General features: G+C 42.5%; 1 protein-coding gene across 1 annotated transcript in view; it reads right to left on the minus strand.

Annotated features, from left to right (window-relative positions):
- The window catches only part of IPO11 (importin 11), a 677,548-nt gene that overhangs the window by 524,519 nt on the left and 135,711 nt on the right, over positions 1-17,318 (minus strand). Inside the window, 1 exon segment of the mRNA XM_073623616.1 lies at positions 4,682-4,814. Coding sequence (XP_073479717.1) covers positions 4,682-4,814 — 133 coding nt within the window.

The raw sequence follows: 17,318 nt of genomic DNA on the forward strand, positions 1-17,318 counted from the left end.
AAGTCGCTGCAGTTTAACTGCAGCCTGGGCAAGGCTGCAAATGGACACTGACAAAGCTGCAGATGGGCACTGACAAGGCTGAAAGGCTGCAAATGGACACTGATAAGTCTGCAAGGCTGCAAATGACACCAAGGCTGCAAATGACTGCAAGGCTGCAAACGACACCAAGGCTGCAAACGACACCAAGGCTGCAAACGACACCAAGGCTGCAAACGACATCAAGGCTGTAAATGACACCAAGGCTGCAAATGAAACCAAGGCTGCAAATGAAACCAAGGCTGCAAATGACACCAAGGCTGCAAATGAAACCAAGGCTGCAAATGAAACCAAGGCTGCAAATGACACCAAGGCTGCAAATGACACCAAGGCTGCAAATGACACCAAGGCTGCAAATGATGCCAAGGCTGCAAATGACACTGGACAAGCATGCAGATGGACGCTGTGCAAGGCTGCAGATGGACACTGATAAGGCTGCATTGATGGGCATTTAAATGTAAGTTTTTTTCCTTAAAACATTTTTTTCCTTAAAATTCCCTCCTAAACTTGGGGTGCGTGTTATACACCGGCGCATGTTATACGCCGATAAATACTGTAATTTGAATTCCATTTTCTACATGTATATACACTTGTTGATTGATATCCTTGTTCTCCTTCACTTCACATACAGCAGTGACCTGTTTCAAATTTCAGGCATTACTTCAAACCCTTTTGAAAGAGACATGATAAATTGTTATTATGTATTGGCGAAATTTTTCAAGATGGAGATAATAACTCAATGCCTGTAGACATCTTGAGGTGACAGTTTTCATGGATTAATCACTTTCCATTTCAGGCTTCTGATGCCCAGGAAAGCACCACCCTATCTCAAGAAGATGTTAAATACTGATTTTTCTGTCCTGCCCTTCTATATCATGCAACATCCCATACTAAAATTTAACTTAAACTTAGCAAGTTATTATTGTTCTATTGTAGAAAATATCCTCAATACTGGTTATACAAAAAAACATGATAGTGAAAACTGCCCAAATGACCTTACAAACTAAAAATATAAAAGGCAAAGAAAGTTTAGCAGAAGTAGTTGTGGCAACAGTAGCTGTTTACTGAATTTTAGGTAACAATCTACAGCTGGGGTTTCCAAACTTTCTAAACAAAGAGCCAGTTTACTGTCCCTCAAACTCTAGGGGGGCCTGACTGGCCAGCGTGAGCAGAAAATTTCATGGTGTCAAAAGGGAGTAAACAGCATGTTAGGGGGAGGAATAGTGTCCCATCATTGGTGTCAGTGGTAGGTATAGTGCCCCATTGTTGGTTTCAGTGGAAGGAATAGTGCCCGATCATTGGTGTCAGTAGGAGAAATAGTGCCCTATGATTGGTGACTGTGGGAGAAATAGTGCCCCACCATTGGTATTAGTGGGAGGAATAGTGCACCAATGTTGGTGTCAGTGGCAGGAACTATGCTCCACTGTTGCTGACAGTGGAGGAAATATTGCCCCAAGGGCCGGATGAAAGCAAGCAAAGGGCTGCCCGCATTCAGCCCCCTGGCTGCAGTTTGGAAACCATTGATCTACAGTAAACATATAGTTAGAATGCAAAAATGGGAACTGCTATAGCTGTGAAATGATTTGGAGTCCTGAGCAGTCAATTTTGTGATCCAGGCAATCCTGCCAGAAAGCATAGTTAGGTACGCGACTTCATTGCAGTAGCTGTACAGCTTGGCAAGAACAACCCCCTAACCTGTTGAATGGATGGGGAAGGAGGAGTTGCACAAATGAAGTACCACACTGCTCTCCCCTTCAGGCAGCCTATGAGTACTGCAGCAGCGAGTAGCCTTAGTGCTTTCCATATTTTTCCCACTGGGTAATTAACGATTATTTAAACTGGAACTCTGAGCTTAACCCTAACCCCTCTGAAAACTCTCCCCTACCCTCAGCTAACACCTATGCTTAATAATCTGAGTAAGAAAAATCTGTATGCTTACCTATTTTCATACTGCTCCAGTCCGGTCACGTGACCTTTCCTGTGAGCGGAGGGGGGAAGAGAGGGGAGAAGAGAGAGCACTCCGACAACAACTAGTAAAACCTAAAGTAGTGCCGTTACCAAAAGGATTCCATGGCCCATCTGTTGTCGGTGCTTTCTCCTCTCCCCTGCAGTCACACTGGCTAACACAGGGATCACGTGACTGGACCAGAGCGGGCTGAAGGAAAGTATACAGCTCTTTTATACATACGTTAGTAAGCATAGATGTTAGGAGAGGGGACAGTTTTAAGAGTAGTTAGGGTTAAAGCAGAGTTCCATCCAAAAGTGGAAGCTCCACTTATTAGCACCCTCCACTCATCCGCTGCCACATTTGGCACCTTTCGGGGGGAGCAGATACCTGCCAAAACCAGGTATCCGCTCCCCCTTCCGGGTAAGATTGCTGGAATCTTGTGAGGCGATCTACGCCATGTCCGGCCCCTCCCCCCCCCCCCCCCCCCGCTGCCTTCTGGGAGACACACAGGTTCCAGAAGACAGCGGGACCATTCAGAAAGCGCAGCGCAACTCGCGCATGTGCAGTAGGAAACAGGCTGTGAAGCCGCAAGCTTCCTTTTTCCCTTAGTAAGGATGCCGGCGCCTGCACCCGGAGCTGATGGACGGGTTGGCTTTGGGTGCCGACATGGCATGCTACCTAGACAGTAAGTGTCCTTTTATTAAAAGTCAGCAGCTACAGTATTTGTAGCTGCTGTCTTAATTTTTTTCACCCAGGCTGGACCTCTGCTTTAAGCTCAGAATTCCATTTTAAAGCGGTTCATTACCCCCACCCCCCCCCCCAAAAAAAAAAATAAATAAAAGTCAGCAGCTACAAATACTGTAGCTGCTGGCTTTCAATAACACGACACTTACCTATCAACTGTCCAGGGATCCAGCGCTGTCTTCACCTGGGCTGGTTCTTCGCCGCCATGCTAACTGTGTGAAGCCGGCCGCAACTCCTTCTGGCTTTACACCTGGCTTCCCACTGCGCAAGAGTGGGCCACACTGCGCTGTGTCAATGGTCCTGCAGCCTTCTGGGACTTGTGACATGTCCCAAAAGCAGGTACTGGATGTCAAACCAGGTGCTGGATTCCCCCCCCCCACACACACACACACACACACTGCTCCCCAAACAAACATCCAAAAGTTAGAGGAGGGGGGTAATGCAGAGAAGCGGTAATGCAGAGAAGCAGAACTTCCTCTTTTGGGTGAAGTTCCCCTTTGGGAACACATAACTGAATTAGCCACTGTCTTTTCGAATTTGTCTATGGGCCAGATTTAACAAGTAGATCAGGAATTATTAGGTCCTGGAAGAGAAGTCCTAAAGAGTGCCTTTTTGAGAAGAAAGATTTTTAATGTGTTTTCTTGAAGGGAAGTGAAGTGAGACAAGCAGAAGAAAGCTTAACATAGCCAAGAACAAAAGTGCTGAAGGCTTGATTAAGAAATGGTGACCAGGGAGAAAGAACTGAATTGTGTGGAGCAAAAGTTCTAGATGGGTTTATTCTGTACAGCAGACTAAAGTGATATAAGGATATAAAGTGCCAGACTGCAGAGTGTTTTACATGTTACAAGAAATGAAAAGGATTGAATTTTAGATTGTAAGCTTCACGAGCAGGGCCTTCCTATTCCTTCTGTGTTGAACTATATTGTAATTGTACTGTCTCCCTTTTTATTGTAAAGCGCAGCATAAACAGTTGGCACTATATAAATCCTGTATCATAATAATAACTTACAATGATTGCACCTTTGCAGTACTTATAAAATCAGTGTTAAGAGGTAGAGGGGCAATCCAGCTTTAAACTGTACTAATTGTATAGACTGGTGCAGGCCCAGTGAGTTTAAACTTTTGGTCTCTTTAGAGCAAGATTGCACGTCTGTGCAACTAGCTGGAACACCAAAAGCAGGACAACAAGCACCTAAATCTTTGCATAAACATCCATTAATAGGTCTAACACTGCGTGAATTAGAAAGATACTTTTCCCTTCTCACCAGCCAGAGCTTTCCCTATGACTCCCATTTTAGGAAACCCTGAGTTCCTCATGGGTCATACATATAAAATTTTTGCACATGGATTGACCTGTGGTTGCAGCAAAGAAAAACACCAGCTTAAGTGCCAAAAAAAGGAAGTAGTGTGCTCCTTCCTTAATAGGCATTATCATTCTTTATTATTTTTTATTCAGGAGAATAACTTTACAAGGGATCCTCTAGGGGAGCAGGCTTTCCATTTTATAGGCCTGCTGCATACTCTGCTTAGAAGCTGGTGAATTGGTAGTTCTTCACTGGAACCCTAACCAATGTCATGTGTTTACACGGAGAACTCGGGATCAAAAACTAAACCTTGTGATACACAGACTGCAGAAGCAACAAAAAATGAGTCCAGAGTGGAGGACACTGAGCATTAAATTGTGGAGATATAAGGTACCCAAAGTAAAAAAAAAAGACTGTATTTTTTAAGAAGAATAGGTTTGAACCAACTGCATCAAAGCTATAGAGTTAATAGGGATAGTACCCTGTTGATATAATGATACCCAAGTCATTAGATACCTCAGCATGTGCTATTCCTATGGAGTAATGGTGGTAGTGTATTTTTCAAAATTTTCTTTTTATGGCTGGATAATTATAAAAAAATGTCTGTGGCCATCTTAAAATTGGTTAAAGCAAAAAACAACCAGCAAACCTTTTAGCGACAGCGCAGCTCTTTCCATTGAACTAATTGCAGCCGGGTCCCCACCAGAGCAGATCTGTTGCAGGAACGTGTCGGCATGATGATTCCACAAGCAGCATGCAAAAGTGTAGATCTCTGAAGCTAGCTGAAATGTAGAAAAAAATAATCAGCAAGTGAAAAATCTGAGCCTATGGGTTATCTCTTTTAAAGTGCAAATTAATGGACATTGTAACTGATGGGCCACTACTAACACAAACAATTGTTTTATGCCTAGGTACCCCATGAGTTAACAGCAATCCACAAGAAGAATTCAACAAGACTGCTCACTACAGAGGTCATATAATTCTCATAGTGAATAATCAAAAAATGTCCAAGGACAGATTATTAAACTGGATGTGACGACATGTAAAACACAGAAGAAAGGACCGCCGCCTTCCAGGTCTTACATGAGGTCATATCTGGTTTTGAGATTGAGGCTTGAATCGCACGTCGTTCAGTGAGAGTGATGCGGCAGGCAAATTTCCCACAAGCTGTATACACTGGTGCCGGTAAAAGGCAATGTATAATGTGAGTTTTATTACTTTTTTTTATATTGTATATCCTTTTAATAAACACTACACTATGATACTTCTTTTTGTTATTTTCCATGTTATTATTCTATGAGAGAGTGCTAACACATAAGACATAAAAATCAGGAGGAGAGCCTTATAGGGCGTACACACGGTCGGACTTTGTTCGGACATTCCGACAACAAAATCCTAGGATTTTTTCTGACGGATGTTGGCTCAAACTTGTTTGGTCTACACACGGTCGCACAAAGTTGTCGGAAAATCCGATCGTTCTAAACGCGGTGACGTAAAACACGTACGTCGGGACTATAAACGGGGCAGTGGCCAATAGCTTTCATCTCTTTATTTATTCTGAGCATGCGTGGCACTTTGTCCATCGGATTTGTGTACACACGATCGGAATTTCCGACAACAGATTTTGTTGTCGGAAAATTTTATCTCCTGCTCTCCAACTTTGTGTGTCGGAAAATCCGATGGAAAATGTCCGATGGAGCCCACACACGGTCGGAATTTCCGACAACACGCTCCGATCGGACATTTTCCATCAGAAAATCCGACCGTGTGTACGGGGCATTAAAGAGGAACCACCTTGGACATCAAAAGCGAAATTTGACCTACTGTAAAAAGGGCTCATAAAGGTCTGGAGAGTGTGCATTCTGGTTTTTAAAGCACAAGTGGTGAAAAATTGTGATCAATTGCTTAAAGTGAAGAACTGGACATGCTTATCTCAAAATGGTGCTGGGTTTTGCACACTAACGCACTTTATTGACAATCATATGTTCAATTTTATGCTGTTGGTTTGGAATATGTCACAGGTTTAAGCAGAGTGTTAACGCTGTACCATTCTATTTAATGGTATCTTTAGTGAAGTGGGATTTCCAAAGCCCCCAGAATGCATTGTCTGTATTGAACTAGTTGTGTGACCAATAAATTGTTTCTGAAATAGAAAAATATGGCACTCTTCTTCCTAGCATTCATCAGTGTAGTGATCCAAGATTCCAATTACCAGCCTAACCTGAAATCAATCTAGTCAAGATCCTTCTTATATGTTACTATCACACTAAAGCCGCACGCACACAAGGTGTTAAAAAGGATGCTTTAGACAGGTTTTGCATTTTTGTTTCCGCCTCTAAACGCCCCTATATATTAGCCTATGGGTCCATGCACACAGGCGTTTACAGGTGTTTAGGAACAGGGGAAAAAAACATGGCCAGCATGTTCAGCAGAGGAGAGTTTTGCCACAAAAAGGTGCCCGATGTGTCTAAATGCGCTACAGCACTAAGCGCCTCAACTGCATGGGCATTCGTTCATTTCAGCGGCCAGAAAAAAATTATATTATGGCCATTGAAATGAACACCCATGCGCACTGAAGCCATGGCACGTTCGTGCCGTTGCTGCAGCTAGTGTGCCGTTCCTGTCATCTCCGGCCAATCACAGCGCTGGAGCCCATAATAGCCGGAAGTAACTCCGGGAGCGATGTCGCCGGTGTACTGGGACCACTGCTGGGGCTTCAATCTAAAGAATTTCATAATACTAGCTCATTATGCCTTTGTCTTGCAGTTTTTTTTTCTGGGTTTACAACCACTTTAATAGGATCCACATAATTTTGTATCATAAGGAAAATGGCAACATTGCTTACTATTTCATCCTCCTAATCATGACACTAGGTTCACACTTATGCATTTTTTAGTGCATTTTGCAGTTTGCCAAGAAGCCGGCTGCTGTGTCCTTAATAATGAGTCATCAGCTGTCTTCCCCGCTGACAGCTGAATGTAGAAAAAAAAAAAAAATGATTTGCTGACAATTAAAAGAAAAAAAAGGGGGGGGGGGTCCATACCAGGCCCTTTGGGTCTGAAGTGGATTTTGAGGGGAACCCCACGCAAATTTTTTTTTAACCACTTCAATATCGGGCCTATTCTGGCACTCCTACATGTAAAAATCATAATTTTTTTTTGCTAGAGAATTACTCAGAACCCCTAAACATTATATGGGTTTTTTTGCAGACACCCTAGGGTCATTGCAACTTTTTATCTTGCACGGTATTTGCGCAATAATTTTTCAACCGCCTTTTTTTGGAAAAAAAACAGTTTCATGAATTAAAAAAATAACAAAACAGTAAAGTTAGCCCAATTTTTTTGTATAATGTGAAAGATAATGTTACGCTGAGTAAACAGATACCCAACCTGTCACGCTTTAAAATTGCACGCACTCATGGAATGGCGCCAAACATCGGTACTTAAAAATCTCCATAGGCGACGCTTTAAAAAATTTTACAGGTTACCAGTTTAACGATACAGAGGAGTGCTAGTGCTAGAATTGTTGCTCTCACTCTAACGCATGCCGCAATACCAAATATGTGTGGTTTGAACGGTGTTTACATATGTGGGTGGGACTTACGTGTGTATTCGCTTCTGAAGCACCAGCTACCGGGGACAGGGGCGTTTTAAATTTTTTTTTTTACACTGTTTTTTACATTTAATTTTTTTTGATCACTTTTATTCCTATTACAAGGAATGTAAACATCCCTTGTAATAGGAATCTATTGTGACAGGTCCTCTTTATGGAGAGATGCGGAGTCAATAAGACCCCATATCTCTCCTACAGGCTGTAAAGTACGAGATCAGGAAAAAAAAAAATTCACCGATCTCATGCTGACAGCCGTGATTGCGGCTTTGTTTACATCTGACGGTCAAGGAGACGACTGGTGACCATCACCGGAAATCTCTATGGTCGTCATCCGGCGGTGTCCAATTCTTTCTCCAGGCCCCCAATGGCACGGGAGAGCCCGGAGAAGCACCAAATGGCGGCGGGAGGGGGGAGATGTTCCCTCCCGTCGCCTATAAGAACGATCAAGCGGCGGAACTGCCGCTATGATCATTCTTATCGTGCACAGAATCGCCGCCTGCAAATAATGATATCTAAAAATTAAAGAAAGTAATTTTGCGCTACTCTAAATACTCAGCAGCTAACACACCAAATTAGATAAATGGCAAAAAAACATACAAATAAAAGTGTAGAGCTATATAAAGGTGGGTTAAAAAACCCAAAAACGTCAATAAAAATAAAGTTGTTGCAAACTAACACAGTGAATAAATATAAAAAATAGTGTCCATGTATATAAGATATAAGTGAAGTAATTAAAGATAATATCACTTATGAATGAAATTATTGCACCATGTCAATTTGTAATAATTTCATTCATAAGTGATATTATCTTTAATTACTTCACTTATATCTTATATACATGGACACTATTTTTTATATTTATTCACTGTGTTAATTTGCAACAACTTTATTTTTACTGACGTTTTTGGGTTTTTTAACCCACCTTTATATAGCGCTACACTTTTATTTGTAAATAATGATATCTGAATGATGCCTGTAGCTGCAGGCATCATTCAGATATCCCCGCAAAAAGTCAAGGAGGTCATATCACGGCGTGCGGTATTGAAGTGATTAACAATGGTGTGGGGTCCCTCCGAAATCTATACCAGAGCCTTATCCGAGCATGCAGCCCAGCAGGTCAGGAAAGGGAGGGGACCGGCGAGCGCCCTCCCCCTCCTGAACCATACCAAGTCATATGTCCTCAACATGGGGGAGATGCTTTGGGGATGGGGCCTGATCAGAATCAGGAAGCCCCCTTTAACATGGGGGCCCCCAGATCCCGTCCCCCCCCCCCATGTGAGTGAGTAGGAGTACATAGTACCCCTACTCATTCACCAAAAGAAAAAAAAAAGCAGTTTAAAACTTGACAAATCCTTTATACAAAAAACAATGTCCTCCAATGTAGATCCATTGTCAATCCACCACCAACCCAAAAAAGAAAAGAAAAATAAGGCTGCTCCCCCGCCAAATACTGTAAATGTACATATAGAAATATACAGTATCTCACAAAAGTGAGTACACCCCTCACATTTTTGTGAATATTTTATTATATCTTTTCATGTTATATAGTTACATAGTAGGCGAAGTTTAAAAAAGACACAAGTCGATGTGTGTGATTTTATGTCAGTATTACGTTGTATATCCCTGTATGTTGTGGTTGTGTCTTATTAATTTGCCTTTTGCGGAAAAGTTTTATCCCCATTGTGGGGTCACCAGTACGGTATTTGTACATTGAAATCATATCCCCTCTCAAGCGTCTCCTCTCCAGAGAGAACAAGTTCAGTGCTCGTAACCTTTCCTCATAACTAAGGTCCTATAGTCCCTTTATTCGTTTTGTTGCCCTTCTCTGGAACTCTCTCCAGTTCCAGCACATCCTTCCTGAGGACTGGTGCCCGGAACTGGACGGCATACTCCAGGTGCTGCCGGACCAGAGTCTTGTAGAGTGGGAGAATTATTGTTTTATCTCTGGAGTTAATCCCCTTTTTAATGCATGCCAAAATTCTGTTTGCTTTGTTAGCAGCAGCTTGGCACTGCATGCCATTGCTGAGCCTGTCATCTACTAGGACCACCAGGTCCTTTTCCAACCTAGATTCCCCCAGAGGTTCTCCCCCCAGTGTATAGATTGCATTAATATTTTTGCCACCCAAATGCATTATTTTAAATTTTTCTACATTGAACCTCATTTGTCATGTAGTTGCCCTCCCCATTAATTTGTTCAAATCTTCTTTCAAGGTTTCCAAATCCTGCGGAGAAGTTATTGCCCTGCTTAGCTTAGTATTGTCCTCAAATACAGAGACTGAGCTGTTTATCCCATCCTCCAGGTCGTTTATGAATAAATTAAATAGGATTCCGGACCATTACGAGTACTCCCCATTTATCACTACCCTTTGAACTCGCCCCTGTAGCCACTTTTCAAACCATGTACTCACCCTACGGTCCATGCCAATGAACCTTACTTTTTACAGTAAACATTTATGGGGAGCTATATCAAGTGCTTTTGCAAAATCCAGATAGGCCACGTCTATGGGACTTTCTTTATAGATCACAGCTCACCATTTTTCATGAATCCATGCTGATTACTGCTAATAATACCATTGTCATTACTAAAATCTTGTATATAGTCCCTTATCATCCCCTCCAAGAGCTTGCATACAATTGATGTTAGGCTAACTGGTCTGTAATTGCCAGGGATGTATCTAGGCCCTTTTTTAAATATTGGTGCTACATTGGCTTTTCTCCAATCAGCTGGTACCATTCCAGTTACTTGACTGAGTTATTTAAGGACCTCGTGTGCAAGCCATCTGGTCCCGGTGACTTATTTATGGTTAAGTTTTTCAAGTCTATTTCTAATTCTGTCCTCTGTTAACCATGAGGGTGCTTCCTGTGATGTGTCACGAGTATAAACATTGCAGTTTTGTTTACTGAAGCCCCCCGTTTCCCTCATGAAGACTAAGGAGAAGAATAAATTCAATACCTTCGCCATCTCTCCATCCTTAGTAACCAGCTTCCCTTCAACATTCTTTATGGGACCGATATGATCTGACCTCCCTTTCTTACTATTTATGTACTTAAAGAATTTCTTGGGATTTTTTTTACTCCCCTCCACTATGTGCCTTTCGTGTTCCATCTTAGCCACCCTGATTTCACCCTTACATTTTTTGTTGCATACTTTGTAAAGTTGGAATGCTGATGATGAACCCTCAGTCTTGTATTTTTTGAAGGCCTTCTCCTTTGCTTTTATATGCATTTTTACGTTGGAGTTAAAATGGATGTAAACACCCCCAAAAAAATGCATCTGTTATAGCAGAAGAAGTCATGTCATCTATGCCCAGTGAAGACCATGAAGAATTAATCCAGCTCTGAGCAATCCTTTTATCTTTCTTCAGTAAGATAAAAACAGACACACAGAGAAATAATAGGTGTCTGTTCTTTCCCCTTGCTGTGAGTGACAGGTGATTTCCTTATCTCATGCAGGAGTGAGAGAGGTATTCTGTGTAGGTCACATCCCTCCTCCTTTCTTCTCCAGCTCTCCCAGGATTGGCTGCTGCACACCTAAGCATGATTGGGCAAGCTGAAGTCATGTGGTGAATTTCCTGGGTTTTGACTGGATGTTAGTGATCATGGGGCATAATCCACGAGACCAGCAGAAGTTCAGCGTAAGAAATATTGATGCCTGGCCAAGGGGAGTGTAGAGGTGGGTGGGGAGTCTACTGACAACACGACTCCACCCACCGAGCCCTGGACAAAATACCTGCCCACAGAATCTGGAGTATTGCAGGGCTCCAAACAGCTAAAGGGGAGATATTTGAAAGGTTAGGAATAGGGATGCACTGATACCATTTTTTTTACGTATGAGTACTGATACCTTTGTTTAGTACTCGCCGATACCAATTACCGATACCTACCGCAACTGTTTTGTTTTCAGCTGTCAGCACATGATACAAAGCATTGAAAAGTTATTTACAAATGAAATAAATAGATTTTTTTTAAATTTTCGCTTTTTCAATGTGAAATGTGTAAATATATGTTAATATATATATATATGTGTAAAAAAAATCACTAACAAAGCAAACAAAAAAAAGTTTTAATTGTTTATCGTTTATAAAATAGATGTGAACAAAAAAAAAAAAAAAAATTGTTCATCCCTTTGATCTGCAGATGAAAAAACAGAAAAATTAAAAAAGAAACAATGTTTCTTTTTATTTTAGTGTTTCAGGCTGAGCAATGTTGTTAATAGCTGCTTTTTTTGACAGCTCCAATTACCGGACTTCTTTAACACTTCAGCTGTCAACAGGGGAGACCCACTGACAGTTCAAAGAACCGAGCCTGAAAGTATCGGTTTCAGGTATCGGTGCATTTGCACGAGTACCGATACTTGTGCAAATACTCGGTATCGGCACCGATACCGATACTAGTATTGGTGCAACCTTAGGATACATGCAGGAGGCATGTATATCCTTATAGATCAGCATTATGGAAGCAATTTAGAAATTATGAGAGTGGGTTTACATCCACTTTAAAGGACCCAGGACATGTATTAGCTCTTTTAAATGTATTTCTCACTGGGATGCACTGGCTAATGCCCTTATTTAATATGCTATTAAAGAATACCCATTTTTCCTAAGATTTTATCCCAATTCTTATCTTCTAGCAAGGATCGTAGTTTAGGGAAGTTGGCTCTTTTGAAATTCAGTGTCTTTGTATTCCCCTTATGTTTCCTATTTGTGTGATTTATACTAAAATTAATTGATCTGTGATCGCTGTTTCCTAAATTGCCCCTTATTTCCACATCCATGATCAGGTCTGTATTGTTGGTAATCAGTAGATCTAGAAACACTTTGTTTCTTGTTGGTGCATTTGCCAACTGACCCATGAAATTGTCCTGCAAGACGTTTAGGAACTGGCAAGCCTTAGATAAATGTGCGGTTCCTTCCACCCAGTCTATGTCTGGATAATTAAAATCCCCCATTATAATGACACTTCCCATTCTTGACGCTAATCCAAATTGTGATAGGAGGTCCGCCTCCTCCCTCTGGTTAGGGGGCCTATAGCATACTCCTAGTATTACTTTCCCCTTAGTTTCCTCCCTTTTTACCTCTACCCATAATGATTTCACACCCTCCCCTGCTCCCTTAGGCTGCATTAACACCTGAGCGTTTCAAAGTTGCACATTTTTGCCGCGATTTTGTTCAGGTCACCAATGTAAAAGGCAGAAAAAGGCCTGTAATCTGCCCCAAAGAAGCTCATGTTCTATTTTGAGCTTAGGGCATTTTTCAGGCATTTTGCTTCAGGTGACAAAACGCTTAGATGTGAACCGGTGCCATTGAGATGAATGAGATTTTGCTTGTTGGGCGTTTTTCATGCATTTTTTCGGGTGTTTTATGAGATGAAAATACTCAGGTGTGGATGCAGCCTTAGTGATGTCATCTCTCACATTCACTTGTACATCATTTTTGATATACAGGCATACCCCTCCCTCTTTTTTACCCTCTTTATCCCTGCGATATAGGGAATAACCTTGAATGGTTGCAAGCCAATCATGAGAGCTGTCGAACCAAATTTCTGTAATTCCTACAAAATCGAAATCCTCCTCGTACAACAGTAGCTCTATTTCTCCCATCTTGTCCACCAGACTCCTGGCATTGGTGAACATGCCACGCAGTTTAGCCCAGTCGTATACTATCTCCTTATTGGGTGCTCTGGGGTTGCAAATAGGATTTGTTACTATACTTACCTCGGGTTTAGGTACTTTAGTCTACCTACCACTAATGCCCCCAATACTACCATCTGGAATATGTTCCGCCCTGACTAGCTCTACCTCTGGACCTTCTCCACATCGCCTAGTTTAAAAGCCCCTCTAACTTTTCAGCCATCTTCACTCCCAGCAGAGTTGTACCTTCCCCATTTAGGTGCAGTCCGTCCCTTCTATAGAGATGGTAACCAAGTGAGAAGTCGTCCCAGTTCTCCAGGAACCCAAATCCCTCCTTTCTACACCAACTCCTCAGCCACTTGTCTACGTCCCTAATCTCCCTCTGCCTTTCTGGTGTGGCTCGAGGTACCGGTAGTATTTCTAATACTACCTTGGAGGTCCTTTTCCTCAATTTAGCTCCTAAGTCCCTAATTTAGCTCCTAAATTCAGTGACAACACTGAAGAAATGACACTTTGCTAGAATGTAAGAAGTAGTGAGTGTACAGCTTGTATAACAGTGTAAATTTGCTGTCCCCTCAAAATAGCTCAACACAAAGACATTAATATCTAAACAGCTGGCAACAAAAGTGAGTACACCCCTAAATAAAAATGTCCAAATTGGGCCCAAAGTATCAAAATTTGGTGTGGCCACCATTATTTTCCAGCACTGCCTTAACCCTCTTGGGCATGGAGTTCACCAGAGCTTCACAGGTTGCCACTGGAGTCCTCTTCCACTCTGCCATAACATCATCACTGAGCTGGTGGATGTTAGAGACCTTGTGCTCCTCCACCTTCTGTTTGAGGATGCCCCACAAAGGTCTGGAGACATGCTTGGCCAGTCCATCACCTTTATCCCCAGATTCTTTAGCAAGGCAGTGGTCATCTTGGAGGTGTGTTTGGGATCGTTATCATGTTGGAATACTGCCCTGCGGCCCAGTCTACGAAGGGAGGGGATCGTGCTCTGCTTCAGTATGTCACAGTACATGTTGTCATTCATGGTTCCCTCAATGAACTGCAGCTCCCCAGTCCCGGCAGCACTCATGTAGGCAAGACACACTTGTCTTTGTACTCCTCACCTGGTTGCCGCCACACACGCTTGACACCATCTGAACCAAATAAGTTTATCTTGGTCTCATCAGACCACAGGACATGGTTCCAATAATGTCCTTAGTCTGCTTCTCTTCAGCAAACTGTTTGCGGGCTTTCTTGTGCATCATCTTTAGAAGAGGCTTCCTTCTGGGAAAACAGCCATACAGACCAATTTGATGCAGCGTGCAGTGTATGGTCTGAGCACTGACAGGCTGACCTCTCCACCTCTTCAACCTCTGCAGCAATGCTGGCAGCATTCATACGTCTATTTCCCAAAGACATCCTCTGGATAAGACGCTGAGCATGAATGAAGGCTCCAGTAAATAAAAGGGGGGGGGGTGTTTAGTGATGCCTAAACATTTTTTACCTTAATGTATGGAATGCATTAAAGTAAAACATTTTTAGGTTTTATTATAATGACTTTAATGAAATTAAAATTTGTAAAAGACCTAGGCCGAACACCAATCCCTATAGTACACCACTGCTAACCCAACTATTAATTTATTAAATGCATTAAATATAGCCAGGGGCAAAATTATACCATAGCAGCAGTGGGCAGGTTAAAATTTAAACATTCACTGTAAACAAAAGCTGTGAATACGGCAGAGATTTTCTCAGGGCCAACAGTACTTTAAAAGTACAGAAAATGCCAAAAGTGTACTTCAGGCATTCCCTAAATCAAGGATAAATTGGCACTCAGCTTTCAGTCACCTTACATTTGCTAGAAGATAAATCTAATGGAAACGCCAGCCAGTGCATTCTTTAAATGACTGACAGTGATACATTTCATGGAGTTCCAAGAATTAACCTGAAAAACTACCCTGTCCTTAAACCCCAGCACAGTCTGTAAATTCTCTGTGATTTCACAGTCCCAGCGGGGAGGAAACCTCTTAGGAGCAGCGCCCTGGAAATATCAGACAATGTGCTCCAAACACTTCTGTTTTCATTAAAAGCAGAAAAAAGGTGATGCTGACTGATATCTAATCGATGCACTTCGGATAATTAAATTGTCAGCCTAATCGTAAATTGTTCATGTAAGAAAATGGGGTGCAACTTGTGCAGCCAATCCAAATATGAATATGAAATGAGCGGGACAGTTTATCTATAGCTCATATACAATGACGTAAATTAATCTGGATACACAAACAATGGTAAACAAAGAGGCTGATCATCTATCTAGATATCCTGACAGAAAGACATACAGGTATTTTATGCACTTATGAACATTTTTCAACATACAGCCTTCCTGGTGTTAAACAACAACTCAAGTACAATACAAAGAAAATACACTTTGGTTCACTCATGAATTCTATCAAACATCACAAAATGATTTAAATCCAAGCAATACTTTCTCTCTTCTTACTATCCTCTATCTCTGCCTCATGGATCTCTTCATAATGGAGAAGATGTGGGTTATGCTTCTGCTATACACTGATCAGCCATTATGACCACTGACAGGTAACGTGAATAACATTGCTTATCTTGTTACAATGGGTGGGATATATTAGGAAAAAGTGAGCCTGTTATCCCTGAAGTTGATGTGTTGAAAGCAGAAATAAAATTACAAGCAAAAGGACTTTGGAAAGGGCCAAATTGCAGCTCTTGTGGGATGTTCCCTATCTGTAGTGGTCAGGACTTACCAAAAGTGGTCCAAGGAAAGAAAACCACCAAAGCGGTGGGAGGGTACCCTGGCTAATAGACGAATGGTCTAGGCTGAGGAGGGGGGAGATTGTTGTTTGTATTGTTAATTGTATTAATGTGTGAAGCCCGGTGCCCACAAGACTGTCATCTGGTCTGGGTACCTTTTGTAGTAAATTAGGTCATGTTAATTAGGTTAGCTTTGAGTCATCCCTGACATAAAAAGGTCTGTGAGATCTCAAAATAAAGGCAGTTCTGATGTACTCCGAGACTGGTGTTGTCTAGTTCTTGGGGTTTCTATAGCCAGATCCATTGGACTCGTGTTCCAGAACTTAGGAAGCGGTATACAGACGGAAGCACTCAAGCGGAGTGTGGGGCGTTCCGTGACATTGGTGGCAAGCAGCGGGAAAGCTTCCTGAAGTCTGAAGTCTGGGACATCCAAACCTCCAACTGGATCCAAGATCAGCATAGCAGACCTCAGTCACCCCAGCGGAGATATGGACCTGGCATCAGAATTCCCGGGGCTGCTGCGGATCATCCTTTCAACGTACACCAGGACTGTGTCTGAGGATGAATACCTGGAGCTCAGGCAGCTGATTCGGGTGGAGCTCTGGAATGCAGCCCTCCGTCTCGCTGGTATAAAACAGGGCAAGTGCTTTCAAACCCAAGAGCAACGGGCCAGTGACCAACGGGCATTGCGGATGGCATTCCTGGGAGAGCAGCCCCAGGAGCAATGGGTGACTGAGTTGGACAGGTTGGTCCAGCAGGAGATAGAGCTGGACAATCGTTATCGGGCTCTGCAATGGCACGCAGAGGAGGGATATTTAGGGGAGACAACAGAATGCTCTCCGGAGGGATATGACTTTGGCGGCCCTGGATTGCTGTGGGAGAACCTTACAGATCTTTTTATGTTTGGCGATGAGGGGGAACCTGACCTTGAGGACATGAGAGACTATAGAGAGTCTATGCTCGGTCTTGCAGGGGTCTCAGAGCTCAAACCTGATCTGGACCATTTGCTAAGGAAGGAACAGCATCTGGAAAGGGCATACAGGAAACTGCTAGAACAAGTTCAGCAGCATGCCAGAGAATCGGCAGTGGAAAATCCGGAGATTGCCGTCCCCAAACCTGAAGTGCTGACAACAGGGCAGAGCTCTGCTAACCTCTGTCCAGAAATGATAGCATCTTCTGGGTTCCATGGACAGGAGATGGTGAACCTCTATTCCCAGACATCAGTTGCAGAGACATGGGATTTGATAGACTTTTCTGCTGAGGAAGAACA

This window comes from Aquarana catesbeiana, linkage group LG01, assembly GCF_042186555.1.
Source record: "Aquarana catesbeiana isolate 2022-GZ linkage group LG01, ASM4218655v1, whole genome shotgun sequence".
Taxonomy (NCBI): Eukaryota; Metazoa; Chordata; class Amphibia; order Anura; family Ranidae; genus Aquarana; species Aquarana catesbeiana.